General features: G+C 33.2%; 3 protein-coding genes across 10 annotated transcripts; all 3 read right to left on the bottom strand.

The window, feature by feature from the left end:
* Positions 1-1,517: 1,517 nt before the first annotated feature.
* LOC120081342 (heat stress transcription factor A-4c-like) lies at positions 1,518-5,794 on the bottom strand. 7 transcript variants are annotated; one of them, XM_039036112.1, is made up of 5 exons: positions 4,872-5,794; positions 3,604-4,775; positions 3,415-3,523; positions 1,833-3,046; positions 1,518-1,737 (listed from the first exon to the last, which is right to left on the bottom strand). In XM_039036112.1, the coding sequence occupies exons 1-2, from the start codon at positions 5,085-5,087 to the stop codon at positions 3,774-3,776; spliced, it is 1,218 nt and encodes a 405-aa protein (XP_038892040.1). In that variant the 5' UTR covers positions 5,088-5,794; the 3' UTR covers positions 1,518-1,737; positions 1,833-3,046; positions 3,415-3,523; positions 3,604-3,773. The 7 variants fall into 7 exon arrangements, with proteins under 7 accessions (XP_038892040.1, XP_038892038.1, XP_038892034.1 ...); XM_039036110.1 differs by having other exon boundaries at positions 3,419-3,523; XM_039036106.1 differs by having other exon boundaries at positions 1,833-2,019; positions 2,171-4,775.
* Positions 5,795-16,910: 11,116 nt separating this feature from the next.
* Positions 16,911-18,034, bottom strand: LOC120081920 (carboxy-terminal domain RNA polymerase II polypeptide A small phosphatase 1). Its single transcript, XM_039037100.1, has one exon. The coding sequence runs from the start codon at positions 17,955-17,957 to the stop codon at positions 17,133-17,135; it is 825 nt and encodes a 274-aa protein (XP_038893028.1). The 5' UTR covers positions 17,958-18,034; the 3' UTR covers positions 16,911-17,132.
* A 1,269-nt stretch (positions 18,035-19,303) lies between these two features.
* On the bottom strand, positions 19,304-20,967 carry LOC120081761 (uncharacterized protein At4g14342). Of its 2 annotated transcripts, XM_039036917.1 has the most exons (5): positions 20,795-20,967; positions 20,375-20,460; positions 20,164-20,287; positions 19,867-19,896; positions 19,304-19,585 (listed from the first exon to the last, which is right to left on the bottom strand). In XM_039036917.1, exons 1-4 carry the CDS (start codon positions 20,798-20,800, stop codon positions 19,882-19,884), a joined length of 231 nt encoding a protein of 76 aa, XP_038892845.1. In that variant the 5' UTR covers positions 20,801-20,967; the 3' UTR covers positions 19,304-19,585; positions 19,867-19,881. The 2 variants fall into 2 exon arrangements, with proteins under 2 accessions (XP_038892845.1, XP_038892844.1); XM_039036916.1 differs by lacking the exon at positions 19,867-19,896 and having other exon boundaries at positions 19,314-19,585; positions 20,795-20,960.
* Positions 20,968-21,473: the final 506 nt, after the last annotated feature.

Below are 21,473 nucleotides of genomic sequence, written 5' to 3'. Positions count from 1 at the left end.
TTTGTAATTGAAGAAGAGAAAGTTAATTCAAAGTTCAAACTCATTATAGAATAAGTGAACAGATTACCAGTGGCTAAACAGTGTGTAATATTTAAAACCAGGCAATCCCAGTGATGAATGAAGCAACTGGAGGCCAAGTTGAGGATTTGGGTGGCTGAGTTGCCAAAACGTTAAAAGATTGCTGCTAGAGAGAGTAAAAGGACAATAAATTGAAGCAAATGGAAGCATGGTACAAATAATGACACTATCAAAGTTGAGTAAAACTTGAACATTGGTTCAATAATTGTCATAAATAAACGACTTTGTTGGGAAAATAAACACAATAATTAATGTATTGCTGCGGCGGATGTGGCTGTTGAGTTGCTTACTGCCTCACCCCTATCCAGACAAATTCTACGAAAATGAAACAAATTTAATAAAATAGAAAAACAAAAAAGAGGGGACATATTGCGGACAAAAAAATAGGTAATTACAAGGAGCTGATTAGATGGATTGGATTGTACCCATATTCATCTTATGGGTACAATAATATAATGTTTTTTTTTCCCTTTTACGTCAAATAATATTTTGTATTGAAAAGACAGAACAACTACCGTCAAATTTAACAAAATAAAAAGGTAGTTATTAGTTACGCATTAGATTAATCACAATCAATTCACACAACTAGGTTTGATTACTTATTGCAGAATTTATAATAGGTTTTCTAATCTTGGTTTCTGTTGGGTTTTGAAAATAATACCGAAGTTATGCTAATTATGGATAGGGTGGAAATGGAATTCTCTTGAAGAGAGAGAGAGAGAGAGAGAGAGAATTCTACCTTATGAAAGTTTGAATTTGAACCAAATTTGTGTATGAATCTTACCTTAATTTAATTTGAGTACTTTCAAATGCTTTATACGTACATAAAAATCTATTTCCATCATTACTATTAATACAAATTCTACAATGTAAACTTTGCCTTTCTATAAAAACAAAAATCAAAAGAAGCAAGTTTGAAAAAGAATAACATTTCAATATGGTACATCATTCTGGAATCCCACGCTAAGAAAACTGAGAAAGAATAATATTTCAGTAGTAACAATTTTCATAACTCCTAAGATGTGTTTGAGACAAAGGCTATATAAAACTATAATAACCATTTCTTGCTATAGTAAATATTATTTTGTATTTCCCAATTAGCTACAACCATCACTATTTCAAAAACCCTCATTTGCTATGATATTTATTATTTGCTACAATTTTTATTATTTTACTTTCATCGTTTTTTTATTCATTACTACTGTGTTTACTGTTTCATTCTCAACTAAAATAATTTATACCTCAAAACACATACTATTATAACCCAAACTAAAATAATTTATTCTCCAAACACAAACTTTCATAACCTAATTATAATAACCTAGAACTATAATAACCAACTTCTTGTCCCAAACGTCCCTCTAGTATTCAAAATACTTCTCAGCTTTGAACTATACAACATTGAAGAAAATACTAAAGTTTAGAATGCTGAGAAAAAAGAACCCCAAATTGATCCATCTCTATTTATAAGGAAAAGTTTGCATGGAAATTGGAAATACTGAATAGTACTCAAACTTTCACTACAAATTTTGAAACAACACAGTAAAACCACTTCTTTTGAAGGAAACGACTGCAAACTTGCTCTTTATTTTCTCAAAATATGTGATCAAACTGACTTCAATGGCGAGCTTAACCTAAAGCAAGCATGAGATTCATGACCTGAAAAAAAAAAAAAAAAAAAAAAAAACTCAAATCACAGATATATAAAAAGAAACAAATTTAAATAGGTAAAAGTAGCTTCTCTCTTCCATTACCTGTGTTTCACTGGCGGTTACACTCCAATCCAGTATCACCATTTAGACAAATGATTCCATAGCTCTAGTATCACTAACGATATCTACAACTTCAATTCTACTCAAGTTCATGATAGAATAGCAGCTCCATGATGAATGGATCTATTCAGGATAGCAGATGCAGCTGTGACGCTACTCGAGTTTCACTCTGCACTCAAAATTGCCTATAGTCAGGTATGATGCTATTCATTACTATACTGATGCAGACCTTATTTTTTGGGTTGGGGAGGGAGGGAAGGGACTCAGATAGTTTGAAGCCTACTACTATAATCTGTATGTGTCAGGAATCATGATATTACCTCGGCTAAGTCTTAGCCAGTTATTTGACACAGAGTCAGTGTTTTAACATGGGGATTTGAAGACCACACCTGCGGGCTGCGATTACCTTGCTTTCCATACAAAAACAGATCGAACCTGCGACCTGTGGAATGCATTGAGTCTGCCTAACTCAGCTGCCCCACTAAGCCAACAAGCTACGACATGTTTCGGTACCACACCGGAAATTATTAGGGAAACTAAACCTAATTTTGTATCCTTGTAGTTTAAACCACATTAGATTGCACCCGAATCTGTTACCACAGTTTATACAAGTCAAACACCATCAATAACCTCGATGATGAAAAAAATCTGCAAGTGTAGAAACCTATGCGGTAAAATAGAAAGAAAAGGTCCATATAGGATAAGTCAAAACTGATATAAAATGGATAAATCCACAATAAGAACCTCCAAACATCATATCCTTCCAGTTTCAGCAACAATATGAAAAAGCATAATTTAGAATGCAAATCAAGTCGTGAAGAAAATTCTTGTTAAGGGAGATATTAGAATTGGAATATTGAGTTGCCAGCATTACCCAGTTGGCCGTCAAAGGCAGCAACTTCAACTTTTAACACTAAACCTCAAGCAAAGGGCCGTACATCAAGCTTTACATTGGTTTACGAACAAATATAAACAAATTTTACAAGCAGTTAAATAGGAACAAAGATACAGGCCAAAATATGATACGACCATGGCCTCTCAAATACAACAAAAGAGCCTCATGCCTTAGCATGTAAGATGAAAAAACCTAGCATTATCCGAGCATGTCTAGATTAATCCGACAAGAAATAGCTTGATCATCACTGCATGACGTAGCCAATAAGTAATAATAGATTTTCTGAAAAGAAAACCTTGGACTGCAAAAGACAAAAGGCAGCAGTAAGCTAAAACTAACGTTCCTGTGATATGTGAATAATCACACGAGATTGGCATACAAATAGTTTTAAAAAAGCTTATGATATTATTCTTCCAAATGCTGACTAGTGTCTGAAAGTAGCAACAAATCATCCAAGAATTTTTCACTGCCACCCTATATCAAATGGTTGAAGCCAACATCCTCATCATCAAAACAAAAACTATCATCGACGCAATATGAACATTTTCACTTCTTATTAACAATTTTTTTTTTAAATAATTACCATGGGAAATTATTAGAAAATGAAAATAAGCTAATTGCAATGAACAAAGAGGAGAAAAAGAAAAATTGCAAGTGAGTATATAGTACAAACACTTGAAAGTTGGACAAGGAGCTTCCACATTGATGTTTCCTTCACTCATCTATCGGATGCATCGTGCCTGTTCTATTGTAGATATCATATAACCTCACATTCAGGCTAAGTAAAAAAGAAAGAATTAGACATAAGCTACTGTATGGTTGGCTAATATTCACAATCAAATGGTGAAAAGAAAAAACCTTTATGAGCCAGAAATCCCTACAACCATGCTTATGGGAAAGTCGCAGAAACTGATCTCTTTATAGCTGCACAACATTATCAACAATCTATCGATCGCATTAGTACCTAAATTTATTACACATGGGCAACAAGGGCATCAGCACTTAAAAAATGATAAAAAAAAAAAGTTTCATGTTTTCTCAGTTGGAGTAAGGTGTTCCATCTGTTCTGCAAGGTTATTTATCTTGTTCCCAGTCCACCAAAGTTTTCCAAAGCCTCTGGACTTACTCTCATTCTTTCTACCATTATCAGAATCCTTTCCTTCAGATGCAACTTTTGGAATATCGGATGAACCAGGATTCTCAGTCAAGAATTGTTCCCAAAAGCCATCATTAGCCCCGTTGCGCGCAATTGCAGTAGTTTCACCAGCTTCTTTTCTTGATGCAATGGAATCGGAAGCAATACTTCCAACAGGCTCCGAATTCATGTCAATAACATGAGACTTGGACTGATGATTCCTATCTAGTTGTATGGGAGTAGGTGGGCTTTGAATGTCTTTTTTGGTTTGATTCGACCTCAGGTTAGGTAGAAAGATAGTTTGATCAACATCGTGAATGGTCCTCTCCCAAAATGTTAGGGATGAATCTAACTTGTCAAGCTGCTCCATGTTTAAGTCTGAGGTTGAAGAATAATCTATTTGCTGTTTTGACATTGAATGGGAATGCTCTGCTAGATCATCCTCAGCACTGGATACATTGCAACAGTAGGTGACTGTTGCCAACCTCCTCTTTCTATCATGAGAATCCGATTCCGGCACAAAATAAATCGTCAATTCTGGTTTCTGCAAAACACGAGCGACATTAGAAAGCAATGTTTGCTGCTGTTGCTGCATACACTGAAACCGATCCTTCATCAATTGCATTTGCAACTGCAAATCACGATGCTCTTGTTCATGTCTCTGCCACTCCAGAAGAAGCTTTTCATTAGTGTGCTTAAGCCTCTCAATCTCTTCCTTGAATCTCTTCCTTTCAAGATCCAACAATGGAGGTGGAAGTCCTTGTCCTTGAACATTCTGCAACGAATGAGTATGAACTGGTTTTCGCCTGTGGATGTTCCGCAAAAGGTCTGGCCGACCCTTCTCAAAATCCTCATTTGCAAATTCCCATTTTTCTGGATCCACTTTCCTAAAACCCTATTCAAATCAATAACTAATCAATAAAAGAAATCTGAAACGGATTGCTTATCAGTAAAATGAACTGTGCATAGGTAGACTTAATTACTGACTTACATATGTATTAAGCTGTCTAATGAAGCTTGAGAAATTGTTATGCTTGAAGAATCTTGGCAGCAGGTCGCTCGAGAACTCCAATGGGTTCCATACAATAAAGCTCTTATTACCTGAAGTCCAGGATACAACTGAGTCCGTGGAAGGATCATTGACCATCTCGTAAGTCTTTGTCAGGAAAGGAGGCAACGTATTCGAACTGCCCTGCGCTTCGTCCATCGACCTAAATCTTAAAACCCCCAATCACAAACCATAAAGTACTAAATTCAAACCCACGGAATAAACCCACTTTACGTAAACTCAGAATTCCAAGGAAGACAAAGAAAATTGAACAAAAATTCAGAACCAAAAACTCAATTCTCCGCCTCAGCTTTCAGAGGATTGATTGAACCTAAAGAAACCGTTACATCCTCCAAACAAAATAAAAAACCTCACAGGGGTTTACCGAATTGGAATGACATAGATGTTTCTCAGAAAGTATTGGATGCTAAGAAACCCTAAAAGCCCTTGGATTTCCCGCAAGGTTTCCAAATTTCCACCAAACTGAAACTTCTATGAAAGTTAATCTCCCTGCGGTCAACTTTAGCAGAAAATTCAGGCTCGACAAAACCAAATAATTGGGAAACATAAAAATCAAAGGCCCATGGTTGCAGTATTATGAATCTTTGCGTAGTCGTTACAAAAAGAAGTCGTCAGCTGAAGAAAAAGACGATTACCAAATGCCGAGCTTTCACTCCCCCATAGCTATAATCGGTCAGCTCCTAGATTAACAGACAAATTAGCAGTCCTCAGTTTATCATACAGACACGAAATCATATCAAAATGCCCCCAAAAACAATCATCGGAAAAAAAGGCAATTCCCTTTTTCGGGGAGATAACGCGATTGGTATGACAATCAAAGTTTTTTCTATTCTTTTCTTTTCTTTTCTTTTTTTTTTTAGGAAATATAAAAATCGTTCTTTTTTCTTTTAATATAAATCACTTTTAATTCTAATTTATGTAACAATTTATCATCAACTTTAGCGAAAAACTATCTAATTCATTTTAATAAATCATACTACAAAGGTTAGGTTGTTGTATAAAATTCTCTCCTACATTCATCTTTGTCTTAAAAAAAAGTTACTATTAATAATAAATCATTACAATATTTTTTTTAAAAATAAATATTAAAAATTTAAAATACAAAGAATATATCATCACGAGCTATAGTTTAACGAGAGTGAATATAGATCCATTGCTATATAATATGCATTAACAATTGAGAAGTCTGTTGTTCAGAAACTTTTTGATATTATAGATTTGTCTTGATAAATAGTTATAGTTTTAAAAATGGTTAATTTTCTGAAAATTTTGAATTAAAAATTTTTAAGCATTTAATTTTAGAAATTGTACTCATTTATTTTTTTGGATTTCAAATAAAAAAAACGTATTAATTTGGCAAAGAAAGAAAAGGAAAAGGAAGTGGTAGCGGAAGTGGCGAAGAAGTTGAAATTTTAACGGCCGGATGATGATTGCATGGTACCTGACATGTCCTTTATTGCGGCCAGTACAATATCGGGCCTAGGGTTTTCTTCAATAAATAAATAATAATAATAATAATAATTTATTATAAATATATCTCTCTCTATATATATTTTGACTGATGTTTAAATATATTTTGGTTTCTATACTTTTAATTTTAGTTTATTTTAATTCGTATATTTTTAAAATATTCATTTTGATCTTTATACTTTCAATAAGTAACTATTATAGTTTCTCATTCTGAAGGAATCAATATGATCAATTTTTGAAAATCCGATGACCAAAATGAACTAAACTTGAAAGGATAAAGACTAAAATGAACATTTTAAAAATATAGAGACGAAAATGAACCAAAGTCAGTATAAGGATAAAAAAATAGTATTTAAACCATATATATGGAATTTCTACACATATAGTCAAATAAATAGGTCGAATTAAACAATTATCTCCACTTTACTATTTTTTACACAAATAACCTAACATGTTATTATTTTTCACAAAAGTTTGACACAATTTACCTTCTCATTCCTCCTTAGCATTCAATTATTTACATTTTAATCTCTCATATTCATGCTCATCTTCCCTCATCGTGCTTGCGCTCTCATTTTATTATTCCAAATAGTGCTCTCACATTAGGGCTCTTTCTCCCCAACTCTCTTACACTCACACTTCTCTTCTCTCTTATTGACACTTTCACTCCTCATAATCACCACCTTGGAAATAAAAAGAGAGAGAGAAAGCATTGGCAAGTGGCTTATGGCATCAACAAAAGGTTATAGTTCATTGTATTTCAAAAATTGGGTTAAACGACATTTTGGACTTGAAATTAGGATCATGAGTACAAAAATCTCTAGAAATTTATAATGGGTGTTATTTTTAGTATAAATAATCAATCATGTAACATTTTCTAAAACTAATTGCAGATTTAGAATATTTGGGGGAAAATTCGGTTGCCATTTTATTTTTATTCCTAAAATGGCCTTCATTTTAAATGGAAAAGCAAACTATCTAACGCGAGATTTAGGGAAGATATTTTTCACATCTTCGTAAATGTGCTGCACGATTCTCTCTCTTTTTTACAGCTTCATCAATGTTATGTTTCGCAAGATTTAAAGAATGAAATCGATGTTGGTCTTATCTCTTCGTGTAATCAATCTCTGAGTATTTGAATATACAATTTCGATTTTCCCATCTATTCGTCCATCAATTTTTTCTTGCAATTTGGGATTTCTACTTGCCATTTGAGATTTTGGTATGTTTAGATTTTATCTTAGTTTTCTCGGATTTATTCTTAGTTTTTTTTTTCATCCTTTTAATTTTTTTTTTTTTTAATCAAATTTTGTTTCTCCTCCCAGTTCTAGGTCACGATTCTTCCTCAATTTTTGGATTCGATTTCATTTATGTTTTTTAAATTTGTTTTAATTTGTGCTGCTGTAAGCTTCATTCTGTTTAGTTGTAATTTGTTGATATTATTAGACAATTTGATGATTTCTACAAGTTACATCTACTTTGATATTTCCTTTTAGGTTTCATGAGTTAATTTCTACTTTGGTTTGAGTTAATTTTTGTTTTGGTTTAGATTTAGTTTTTTTTCCAAGCGGTCATGAACTTCCCAATACGAGCATATCACTGATGTACTCATTTCAATATAGTATACTAATATGAGTCTACTACTAATAGATACATATCATAGTCTATCAATGATATTAGTATATCACCGATAAACTATATTTTCTATTTATTATCAAGTCTATTAATGTTATGAGTATAACATTAGAGTGATAACTATAGTTTGTGTTTCTTTTCGTGATTTGAAAATATGCTTAAGCTTGCAATAGTGGTGTTTCATAGGAGATGATGGGATGATAAATATAATTATTTGAATTACAAGACTAAATGTGTGTTGGTTGATAGCTTGTAGAAATACAAGCTGTTGTAGACTTCTACTTAGAATTATGAGGGTTGATCAGCAGAACATGCATTAATTTTGCTAAGAATTCATGTAGAATAATGTGCTTGCGTTGATCAACATTAAAAATCCCCGCTAACTCTATATCATGCGTTATTTTGCGTTAAAATGTCTATTTTGTAGTTGTCGCAGGAATCGATCACATGCGTTGATCCCAAACCATCACAAAGTTGATCACATGCGTTGATTTTAATGAAGAAAAATTATTTCCATGAAATGCCGCAACTACAGTGATAACCATGATAGGAGGATGATTACAAAGTGGGTGGAATGCATTGATACTTCAGAAGAAACAGAGTATCAAAGAGATAAGATCACGATGACATTTCACCTACCTTGATAGGAATGACAGTGATTCAGAGCGGCATTACCAAAGCCGTCGGCATTTGAGCTCTTTAAATAGAGCCTTGAAGCCCAAATTCAAAGTATTCGGGACTTTTGCCTGGAGAAAATTCCTGTGATCACAAACGAGAGCATGAGGAAGAAAGTCTTTGAGAGTTCTTCACTTCCACAACTTTCTCTGATTGACGACCGGAGCTTCGTTGGAGATAGATCTCGAGAGGGACTACTTCACCGGCCATCCATTGCACCATTGACAATCTTGATACATATCTGATGGAAGCAAGAGATTGCCTACATCTAACCATCCATCTCTCTTTTCACCTTTGTATTGTATTACATTTTGGCTTAAGACATTAATACATTTTATAATCAGTGCATCTCTTTAATTCCTTCAACATCATTTTTATCATTTTCTTCTACTTTATCATCTTTTTCTTTCACCGCAATGAGTTAAGTGCAGATTGCAAGAGTTATCGCATACTCAATCATGCGGCATAGATATATGACGCATGTAGCAAACCACCGAGAGGTGTGCGTTGTGCGAGTATAGTGAGTCAATCCTGTTCTTAGTGCGAGGCTATTGCAATACTTGTTTATGAGCAGAATAACTATAACCAACTGCCTGAGAGGGTAAGTAGTGAAACTCGCTAAGCAAAGTAAGCAGTGCTCTTAGAGATAGGAATAACCTTATGCTCAACGCAACCATGCGTTATAGAGATATAAGCATGTGGTTGATCACCGAGAGGTGTACAATGTGTTAGTGTGGCCAGATGGGATTATCCTTGCGACCAAACTTAAGGACTTGGTGAAATCTCCTCCCCAACCCTACTTCTCCATGCATCTCATTATGTGTTAACAGTTGCCGCATCTCTATCGATTCTCATAGTCAAACTTCAATTGTTCAGTCTGTTTAGCTAGGAGTAGGAGTAGCACATAGTAATAAGCTTTTTTCCTTTTATTTTTATTATCCGCCTCAAATGCATTACTTTACAACCATTTTTTAGTTGCAAGTACCCGTGTTCGACCTCGGATCATCCCGAGAAACTTGTGATCTCGTTATACTTGGCGAGAGAGTAAGAAAACTTGTGACAGGAATGCTTGGTCATTGCATACACGGTTAACGCATAATGCATATTCTTCAAAGTAATGCATGATCAGTGCATGACCATCAACGCATATCCATAACTCAAACAAATTAAAAGTTTCCTCGCATCATTGGTCGATGAAATTATGTGTTTTTAGAATTTTGTGAGTTTGATATTAAAGGAAATTCAATTGGATGCATCTCTTTCTTCAATACAATTTTCGATCTTATTGGATTTTGGTATCAATGACATTCAAATTGTGGTTGAAATTCATGAAGATAACGATGTTGCTTGGTTTTTGAATTTAGTTAAAGAACAAAATACAAGACATCAATTAGTTGTTCATACCACTTATATGCTTTTAGAAGGCGTTTCCAATAGTGGAATTGATAAGTTTCTATGTGATGTGTCTTCTCCTTCTCCAATTAATGATGATTTCAACATTCTAACGGATGTTCATATTAGTAGCTTGTCTTCTACATTCGATTTGAAAGAGAAGGATATATTTTCTAGTAAGAAAATAGTATCAAAGTCCTTTTACTACATTGCTATAAAGAACAATTTTGAGTTCAAGACCGTGAGATCAAATTCTAAATCAATTGTGTTGAAGTACTAACAAGATGATTTTCAATGGTTCGTTTGTGCATATCATTATAAGAGTGGGGAACTATGGAAACATAAGAAATATATTGCTAATCACAATTGTTCTATAAATGCTATTCAAACTTCTCATAGACAAGCATCTTCATCATTGATTGGTGATTGTATGATAAAAGATTTTAGCCTTTGTGATCGTTTGACTTTGGATGATATTATGATTCACATGTGCACTAAATTTGGAGTAAATGTTAGCTACTATAAAGCTTAGAGGGTGAAAGAATATATTATGAAGTCATTGAATGGTGATGCAAAGGAATCTTATGCTTTAACCCCAAATTTTTTTTTATGAAGCTAAGAAATGAATTCAGGTTTGTTTTCTCTCCTATCCTTTATATATCACCAGTGAAGTTTTCAATGAGTATGTAATCAGTATTTGATAGACTTGTTTAACTGATTTAGTCTATCACTGATATTGGTCTACAGTGTAGACTTTATGGTAAATGAGCATATCATTGATCTACCACTGATATTTGGTCTATCACTTATAGACCTATTATAAAACAACATGTAATTAGTCTTTAATATACCTTTTTTTTTTTAATTTTTTTATTGCAAGTTCATTCATTGCGTATGAAGTTGGTTTTGAGGGAAATTTTGAGTATTGTTTTGTGGCAATTGGATCGTGTATTAAAGGGTGAAAATATTGTAGGCCAAACATATCAGTTGACGATATATTTTTTTTGAAATGTAGATATGGTGGAACTCTTTTGATGGCGTCAACATTGATGATAAAAATCAGAGTTTTCTTCTTGTCTTTAGTATTGTAGACTCAGAGCATGATGCATCATAGAAATAGTTTTTTGAGAATATAAATAGAAGTTTAGGGGATCGAGCATATTTAGTTATTATATCTTATCGACATTTAAGCATTTTAAAAGGTGTTCAAAACGTTTTTTCACCTGTTGAATATTGTGTTTGTTTGTAACATCTTTTGAGAAGTTTAAAGATGACATATAAGGACTCTTCTATTGATAATATGTTTTTTAGATGTGGAAAAGCATATATTATTGCTGATTTTGTATTAAATATGAGATGGATGGAGGTTATATATTTTAATATACGAGACTATTTTAGTAAGGTTGGTTTCGAGAAGTGGGCTCATGCGTATTGTAGAAGGATAAGATATCAACTGATGACTACAAACGTTTCAGAGTGCTTAAATGCAGTTCTGAAAGAGCCTAGAGATTTACATGTGGCATCACTACTCGATTTTATTAGACAATTACTTCAAAAATGGTTTTCTGATAAAAGTAAAGTTGCATATTGTATGAAAATTATTTTAATTAGTTGGGATGAGGGAGAATTATGAACAAAACATTAGATTTCAAGAAATTTTTCGATAATTCTTACCTTTTTTCGTGCATAATATAGCAAAATCTATCAATGATTGACTCTTATCAGGGATACGCTTCTATCTGATAGACTTCTATCATTGGTAAACTCAGATAGTTGGATCTTAATTAATTTATTGTCTATGTGTATCATTTTTCTTAGGTTAATGCAATTAATGATGTTGAATTTCAAGTGATCAATGGAAGTATTCAATTTATGGTATATTTAGATACCAAATCATGTACCTGTCGTGTTAGGGATCTTGTTGAAATTCTATATGCCCACACACTTGTTGTTCTTTGTGGGTGTAATATGAATACTTACTTTTTTGTTTCTAAGTATTTTTTGTCACTTTGATTTCATGTCATGATAGTTTTGTTCGTCTAGTTGGAACCATGCTAATTGGAAGCCTACAAGGATTGACATGTATATATTACCTCTAGTTGTTAAGCATCCAGTAGGCCGGCTTTGAAAACAAAGAATATTATCAATTGATGAGCAAAAAAGTCAGACAAAGTGCAGTCGTTATCGTCGTGCTGGTCACAGCCGTAGAAAGTGTAAATTTTTACCATTTATACAATGATGTAGCATTTACTCTATGATTGTTATAGATGTGAACGTATATGTGGCCACCATTTACAATGATGTAGCATTTTTTTTACTATCAGTGTGATTGTTATATTGTTCATAAGAACATAATATTCTGCTTGAGGAATATAGAACATTTTCTTTCCATTTTTGTCAGTAGTATATATATTCACTTTACTTCTGATTCAATGTGAAGTTGTGTCATTGAATTCTATCACTTACAGACTTCAAGACCCATTAAATAATACCATTTGTTTTTGTCCTTAGAACTTTTTCTCAATAGAAAGTGAAAATATTTCTACATATTTTTATAGAATAAAAACACAAAATCAAGTACACATAAAAGAAAGCAACATCAATTTCAAGTAATATTACTGTGATTTTTATCATTGATATTGGTCTATCACTGAATTAGTTACCCAATACATAATAATAAGAGTTTAGTTCTTAGAACTTTAAAATAAAAAGGACAAAGGGACGTAATTTGCAATGATTCAACTAATGAGCCAATATTTTTCTATATTTATGTGCAAAATCAACTACATATAAAGTTAATGTCATTGTGAAATCTATCATGGATCTTTTCTATCACTGATATTATTGTATCCACAAAAACTAAGGTACTATAATAACCACAATATTAAAGTACTACAGTATCCATAAAACTAAATCACAACTACATTATTAAATCTGGGAGATTTTTAAATCAAAATTAGGGGCACAATCCTTGATTCTAGGAGAATGTCTTGTTTATTATGGAGAAGCGTTTTTATGATGTTTTGCATTCTTTTGTTCTCTTGCAATCTTCTGATCATTTGCATTCTCCAATATCTTCTTTGATGGTTTAGGCTGTCTCTTCGGTCTAACATTTTCAAAATTTATTCTTGTATTTGCCTTTTCTTGAATAACCTGAAATGTCAATACTTAATTATAAGTTTAGAAATATATATTTAGTCTATAAGTCATAAAGCAATATAGGAAATGTGACAATAGTTATACCTTCACTTTTTTCTTTGTCATGCACTAATTTTGACATTTTTTCATGTTCATTATGTTCTTTCTCGTTGTCTTCAATCTTTTATTAGTGTTGTTGGGTTTTATGCCCTAAAACTCGTAGATAGTAAATGTTATCGATTAACCGTCTTCAATAAAGATTTATTGATGTTAATTCAATAAATGTTATTGATTGTTTTGTATTCTATTTTGTCTTAATAACCCTAAATCCAATAAACTAACATCTAAGGCTACACTATAAGTCTTGAACTATATGTGGAGATATATAGAGATTAATGTTCAAGAAATAACCTAAATGGTCGATAGTTTATAGATAAGGTTGGGTACTTTATCTTGGTGACACTCTGGATATAACCCATTTTGTATTTGATACAAACACAATGATTCAAAACGTTCATATAGGTGACATGCAAGTAAAGGTATCTTATGCAATGAGTTTGCATAAGACGGACCGTGAATAGTAACCACTAGATGTAACACCGTTAACTAGTTTGGTTCCTATTTCAATTGGATGACCTAGGCAAATTAGGCTTAATCCTGAGTGTATTATGAACTCCTGTTCATGAGGGATTGTCCTTTGATTTGTATGGGTGAGAGTGGCTAATTTTTTGACTCAATAAGCCTACCATTTTGGGGACAAAACCGAGTGAGAAACTGGGAATATAATAATATAAGATGGAACTCCCTCATTCCTGACTTTAGGGTAAGTAGATGAGTGTTCCCTTAAGTGGTGTCTCTGGGACTTGAACAAAGAGCCTTACCCTCTCATTGACCCGAAAGGAGTTTCTGTTTATTAGTTGGACCATAAACAAGTTGTTCATTAGAGGAGCACTAATACTTAAGAATATCCAAGGGTAAAACAGTAATTTAACATAGCAGGTGTTATGGACACTCGTGAAAGACTAACTTGATGTTATTGGTCTATATCTGTGGACATAGAAATATATATGCCGTGAGAAGAGTGCAGTTGTGGGTCTTTAGATGAGTGTACCCACAGTTAATAAATATTAATTAATTTGGTTAATGAGTTTACCAATTAATCTCCTATCGTTGGAGCTTCTGATCTGCAGGTCGACTAGGTCCTCTTGTTAGCTTGCTAATCATTTGCACCAATTATGTTCTTCCCTGAGGCAGACTGGTTGGAGCAGAGTTATAGGGTTGAAAATGAAGGGTTATACTTACGATAAAGAATTAAGGCAACTAATGATTTATTGACCAAATAAATGTTAATTAAATATTATATGAATAAGGAGTTATTCTGGGATAATGATTGAGAGTGTCTCACTTCAGTGATAGGAATAAATGTATACCCTGAGGTGGCATTTATTCCAAATCACTGAACTTATCAATGCAAAATTCAATTATGTTAGGGTTCATTAATCTTTGCTAAATTGATTGGATTAAAATGAAAAATGATTTTTTTGCACAAAATGTCTAATATAAGTAATGAGTTTTTGTATCTACATGTCTAGCTCAATCGTTACTTTGCTTGGCGCCGAAAAATTAACTGGGGAAACTTATACAACTTAAAAAAATACGATGAATACAATTTGGTAAGGGATGAACTCAAATTCGTTCTCACGGAGGAATTTCCTTCAGTCCTGGGCACAACGCATCACAAAGTGTTCATGATGCTTATGAGAGGTGGACTAAGACCAATGATAAGGAAAAGGTCTATATTTTGGCAGGCATATCTAAAGTTCTGACCAAAAAGCATGAGACCATGATCATTGCATACCAGATCATGAAATCATTCCGTGACATGTTTGGAAAACCTTCCTCACAAGCCATGTACGATGCTCTTAAGTTCATCTTTAGTGCGTGGATGTTTGAAGAATCATCTGTTAGGGAACATGTCCTTAACATTCAATATCGCTGAGATGAATTGAAGTCTCATAAATGAGCCTAGTCAGGTGAGCTTTATCATGCAATCACTGTCGGACAACTTTCTGCAATTCTGTAGCAGTTGTGTTATAAACAAATTTGACTACAACCTCACCACCCTCTTTAATAAGCTACAAATTTTTTAGTCTTTAATGAAAGCCAACAGAAATAATAGGGAGAAAAATGTTTTCTCCTACAAGAAAAAGTTCATCAGAGGTTTGACCTATGGAACTAAATCTATGCCTCTCTCTTCATCTGGTATGAAGAAGTGGAAAAAAAAGAAGGGAAAAAAAAGATAAAACATAATTTGATAACAAAAGATAGATTCAAATAGATATTGTTGGAGAAAAATCAGGGAGAATCTCAAATAAGGTTAAAATCACATAATTTCATATTATAATTATATTGTATGTGTAAATGTAGATTATTTAATATCATAACTTCAGGTTACAATTATATTGTAGGTGTAAATGTATATTAGTTAATTTTCGAGCCCACTGAGGGTAAACTGGAAATACATTAACTTTATATTACATTTTGAAGTTGATAACAACATATTTAAACTAATAAAAAAAGATTTAGATAAAATTAAATCTAGTAACAAAAAGTTGTACCAATTGAAAAATAATTAGATAAACCAAAATTGCTAATAATGTGTTCAAAAGATCGAAGAGAATGTTCTGTTTTTGCTAAATTATTATTTCAATATAGTGTATTTGCAAGATTCACAAGTACATTAGAGAGTAATCAATCACTACACAAAAATCATAACTTTGATTCTCTAACGTCTCCGGCAACCGCAGAAGTTTTAATTTATCGTAGTATCTAACTCTAATTCTCTCCAATGAACAAAATTTCATCTTCTTTGGCCAAAAAAAAATTGATTATAATAATGAACCAAAAGAAGACTAAATTGTCATACAAGAACAAATGAAGAGGAAAAGAGGAAAATCGATGGATGATAGACAGAATCATTTGGTAAAATCAAAATATAAGAATGAAAAAAGATTGAAATTAAGAAGCAAAAAACAAATGTGTAAATTTAATCTTACTTATGCGTTAATAATAAACACATAATTTTTAGATAATGAAATGTAAAATAACCAAAAATGTTTTCGGAATGTTAACAATTGTATAATAATATAATAATATTATAGGAGATAAAATGAAATAAAAATATACACTAAAAACTATATAAAAATATGGGGAAAAAATAAAATTGAATCTAATAACCATATGAATAAACAAACAAAAAAAAATAGATAAAATTGAATATTGTAATAAATAATCAAAGAAATTGAATAGTTAGATAAAATCAAATATGTAGAAAAAGAATAGATGCCAAACAGATATTTGGGGAGAAAAATCTTGAGAATTATTTGTTTAAATGGAAATCACTCACACTTTTACAATTTAGGGTTTCATTTATTTAGTTTTTTTATTGAATCAATTGGTTTGAAATCCAATAACTCGATAATAGCACTATATTCATAACTATATATCCTTATTTCAACTTCAACAATTACCATGTATTTATAAGAACACGAACCACAAAATAAGCGACCTCATTAGGGACAAAATAGAAATTGGAAAAATATCCCGCACATGATCTATACGTTATTTGCTAAAAATATTATTATTCCCCCCAGCTGAAACAATACCACAAAGTGTTGATCAAATCAATGATTAGACTCATAACGATGAAGAAAGCCGAAACAACATCTCTTCTGCAAAATCTATGTATTATGGATTGAATTTGGATTACATAAAGAGGAAGATGTTCCTTTTTCATTTGAAATTGAACATTCACTGTTCAACTACATTTTTAGTAATCATATCATTTCAATCAACAAACAAACTTCAGTAATTTCAAGTTTCTTCTCTACTCAGATATTGCTTCACAGCATCCCTCATATCATCATAACATTCACATACCTCAAAAAACTTTACCAATTTCCGAAGCTCCATGTCCGTCGGATCGTCGATGAACGACGGAATCGGAATCGCATTTTCCGGTTGAAAAACGTAAGCATTCGGATTATCATCCACAATCACTACTCTTCTTAAATCCCTCCCAATTTCAGACAAATCCTTCACGTATTTCCCTTCCACCTCCTTGCAAGAATCGCGATACAACCTGTGCGAGATCACCGATTTCTTGTCTAAATGGTTCAGCACGAGCGACGCGTATTCCTTCAACCCCGCTGTGAACACCACGATTTCGAATTTATCCGCTAGGGCTTCCAGAAATTGGTCCACGCCAGGGCGTTTGAGCACATAGAAATTGAGTATTTCGCCGTCGATCTTCGGCCTGACTACGAAATCGAACTTCTCTGGCGGTGGATCGAGTTTGGAATGGACCAGAGTCTCATCGAGGTCGAGGAGAACGGTCCGCTTGGCCGGCGAAATGAGAGGAGGGAGGAGGCCGTTGTCGAAGACTAGGGTTCGGACAATGTCGGGTTCAGAGGAGGTGGAGGCGGTTTTCCTCAAGGATTTGTAGCCTTTGTGGCGGTTGGGGGTGCTGATACGGGCTAACTTGGAGAAGATTTTGAGAAGACGGCGGTGGCAGGTGTAGAGAGAACGGTGGATGGTGGCGACGACAGCGGAGGAGGCATTCTTGATCGGAGACTTGCGGCGGTGGCGGCGGAAGGGCTTGGTGGGGGATCTTTTGATGATCTTGGAGTTGGAGACCATGGTTGAACGTTGAAGGAAGGTGGAAGTTGGAGGAAGAGAATTTGAAGAGTAGGGTTGGGAGGGGATAGCCTTAGCGTTAGGTTCGGTGTAACGGTCGACTGGTTAGGTTCGGAACCGTAGCAAAAATTGAACTCAATAAACCAAAAATTGAACTCAATAAACGAAAGCAGAAACCAGGAGGGTTTTACATTTTTTTTTTTTTTTTTTTTTTTTTTTTACTTTTTAAAGTTTAAAATTGGTCCTTTTTTAAAAAAAAACCAAATAATCACTTAAAACAGAAATTATAACCGTTTAGTGTAAAACCAGCTTGGTTATGACAACAACCAAAGCAACAAAAAGCGTTGCCTTGCCTATACTGCCTACTTCTTTCTTCTCTGGCTTTCTTATCTTTTCTTTCTTTTTTTTCTTCTTTATTCTTACATTTTCAATCTTATTACTTTTTTTATTTATTGTTATGATTAACATATTACTCCAGTACTCTTATTTTTAGTGTTAATTTTGTCAAATTAACAATTGGCATCACATCAATTTTATTTTAGCTTTACCACTTTGGTTCTCCAACTTTGGGGAATGTGTTTGCTTATTTTAGCTCCATAGTAGGTTTTGAACTTTCAAAGTTTTTATTGATTTGTTTTCTTTATTTTTATAAAGTTTCTATTAGCACATTCATTGCATCATTTGAAGATTATTGATTTTGTCAAAAATTTAGCGTTTGATGGTGTAATGTTAATTTAGTAGAATTACACTTGGATCCATTCAACACAAAATTCAAACTTCAGAAAATTATTAATTAAAAAAAGGTTAAATCAAATCTAATCCATGAACTTTCAAGTGTAAATATGTGTTTAAGGAGTTTTTTTTAAATATAATAAGCATTTAATATGTTCTTGGATTTTCATCTAATAGGTTTTTATACTTTTATTTTAGTGTACTTGACAGATTAAAATTTGTTAAAAAATTAACTAATTTGTTAGAGGTAAAATATTTAACATTATTTAGTTAAAAGAAAAAATCATTCGACCGTTCTCTTTTTAAAAACCTAAGGAAAGTTGTATGTTTGTTGTCTGTTTTTTTTCTAATTTTGAAAATAATCTAATGAAATACTCTCTCAAAATTTTACCTCCAATAATTTTTAAATTGCAAAACTTGCATTCGAATTTTCATCTCTGTTTAAAAGAGAGAAATGTTCTTAAATTTGAAGTAATCACTGTTTTAAAGTTAACAAATGAACGTGGAGAAGCAAGTCTTTCCTGCCATTCAAGAACTCAAAGCTTATTCATTGTTAACACTTTGATTGGAGGAAAATCATCCCAAAAATCTCTGTGAATTGTGGAAGGCCCCATTCATTCAAACAAATTAACTAATGAAAATTTCCATTCCTTAATTATTTTAGTCCATGAAAATAATACAGGGCCAACACCTATTATATGTATTTATAGTTTACAAACAATTTTTGAACCATGAATGAAATGGACCTTGTTTTTATAACAAAAAGGACGAGGAACTAGTATAGTTTAACCCTACAATGTCTTGTCATTTGAAATCTTAACTACAATTTAAACTACTTAATAATAACAATCTCAATCATCTTCTCTTTCTGGAGGAAGGCCGCAGGGTAGTAGCATTTTCTGCCCAAAAAAAGGAAAACAAACCATTCCGTAAGTATGTCCAAAACGATATCCAGAGGAAATATGATGAAATTTTGCCGTCCCTTGCTATGAATGAAAACACTCGGTAAACGATGGGTATACGTATAACCCCACATTTCGAAACTTAAAAGCAACACACGTCCAAATTTATATTACAGCACACAGTGAACGTAGTTGAATCACTATTCTGGTGTAGAATACAATACACATGGATGGGATGAAAAACCAAAAGCAGAGAAATGTATAAAAGGAACAATTACCCAATAATCATATAACTAGGACTGGAGACCCTGTTCATGGGAAGAAGGCAAGTTAACACAGTGCAGCAGATGGTATTGATCATTACATTCAGATGTACAAAAGAATGATAAGCAGAAACAGCCAGATAGGATCAGGATTAACTACAACTACAAGGGATACGCTAGAAGAAACAAAGACACGTCTAAGATAATTCTTTTAACTGAGGAAGTGGTTATGAAAGAAAAAAACTAAGAATGAAACGAGGAAACTCACTAGGAAAAATATGAATAAGAAAACAAAAAGACAAACATATCAACCTGCATAAAGTTGTAGCGTTCCCTCCCAATAGATTCATTTTCTGCTATAGCGAAGTAAGCTAGAATGGGGTAATGCCCAACATAAGATGCATAGCTATCACGCTGAATGTTCACTGCCCACTCACTGTAAGCACGAAGATGTGAATTCAGACATAAAAACTAATACGTAACGCAATATAAGATCAAGACTCAAAAGAAATAGAAAACTAACAATCTGTTTAAGTCGGCATGGCCAGTTCCCACATATTTAGCCTGAAGGTGCTCAAGCTGGGAATTGATGTTAAATCTATCACTGGCCTGAATCAAATATGAGAAACCAACATTAGCGCCCGGCCCATCTAAAGCAACCTCGAGCAATGACAGGAATCCACAAGCAATCTCAAATTTCAAAGATGGATTGCTCATTGCTGATTAAGAGGTTTGGCATCCACCTATGACACTAACCAACTGAATAGTAATTAAGGACTCAAGATAATATTGTTCTAATCAGCCGAAATAAAAAAATAATGAATCAAATTGGAATCAGTGGCAGGGCTTTCTAATTACTAGTCAAGTAAGTGAAACACAACCCAAAATTGGGAACAAAGAAGTATAGTAAACAATAGATAAGAGGTTCATGTGTAGTTCTTACCTGCATGTTTCGCTCGCGAATTGCAATAGACGCGACGAAGCAAAGAAGGTACGGGAGCAAAAGGTCCTGCACAGTCCACTGCAATTTAGGGTTTCATAAAAGAGGAGAGGGCAAAAGAACGTTTTTTTTCGGGTAAGGGATGGCCTTTGTGAGAAGTCAAATGAAATATGAGTATCTTTTTTAAATTAAATGAAAAATGGTTTTGTGCTTATATCAACACCTTTAGAATTTATCTATTTGACCTTGAAAACCATTTGCGCACTATAATCCATAAGTTTTCTTGATCTTTGATACTCAATCCTTGCTCCTCAATTTTCGATACTTGATGCTCTACGCTCTATGCTCTATGTTATATGCTCTATGCTATATACTAGTTACATATTACTCGATCCTCAATACTTGATGTTTGGTGCTTGATGCTCGATGCTTTATACTCTATGCTATATGTTTTGTGTTTTATGCTATATACTAGCTACATGCTACTCGATTTTCAATCATCAATACTCTACGCTCTATGCTCCATTTAGATGTTCACTTGAAGCTCAATGTTCTAATGCTCTATACTCTATGTTTGATGCTCTATGTAAAGAAACAGGAAGAAGAAGAAAGAACAAAAGTAAAAAAAAAGGGAAGAAATGCACAAAAATTCAAAAAAAGAATCGCAGAAAAAAATGAAGAT

Source organism: Benincasa hispida, chromosome 7 (assembly GCF_009727055.1).
Source record: "Benincasa hispida cultivar B227 chromosome 7, ASM972705v1, whole genome shotgun sequence".
Classification (NCBI taxonomy): Eukaryota; Viridiplantae; Streptophyta; class Magnoliopsida; order Cucurbitales; family Cucurbitaceae; genus Benincasa; species Benincasa hispida.
Note: the sequence above shows the minus strand (reverse complement) of the source record. Positions and strands in the feature narration are given on the sequence as shown.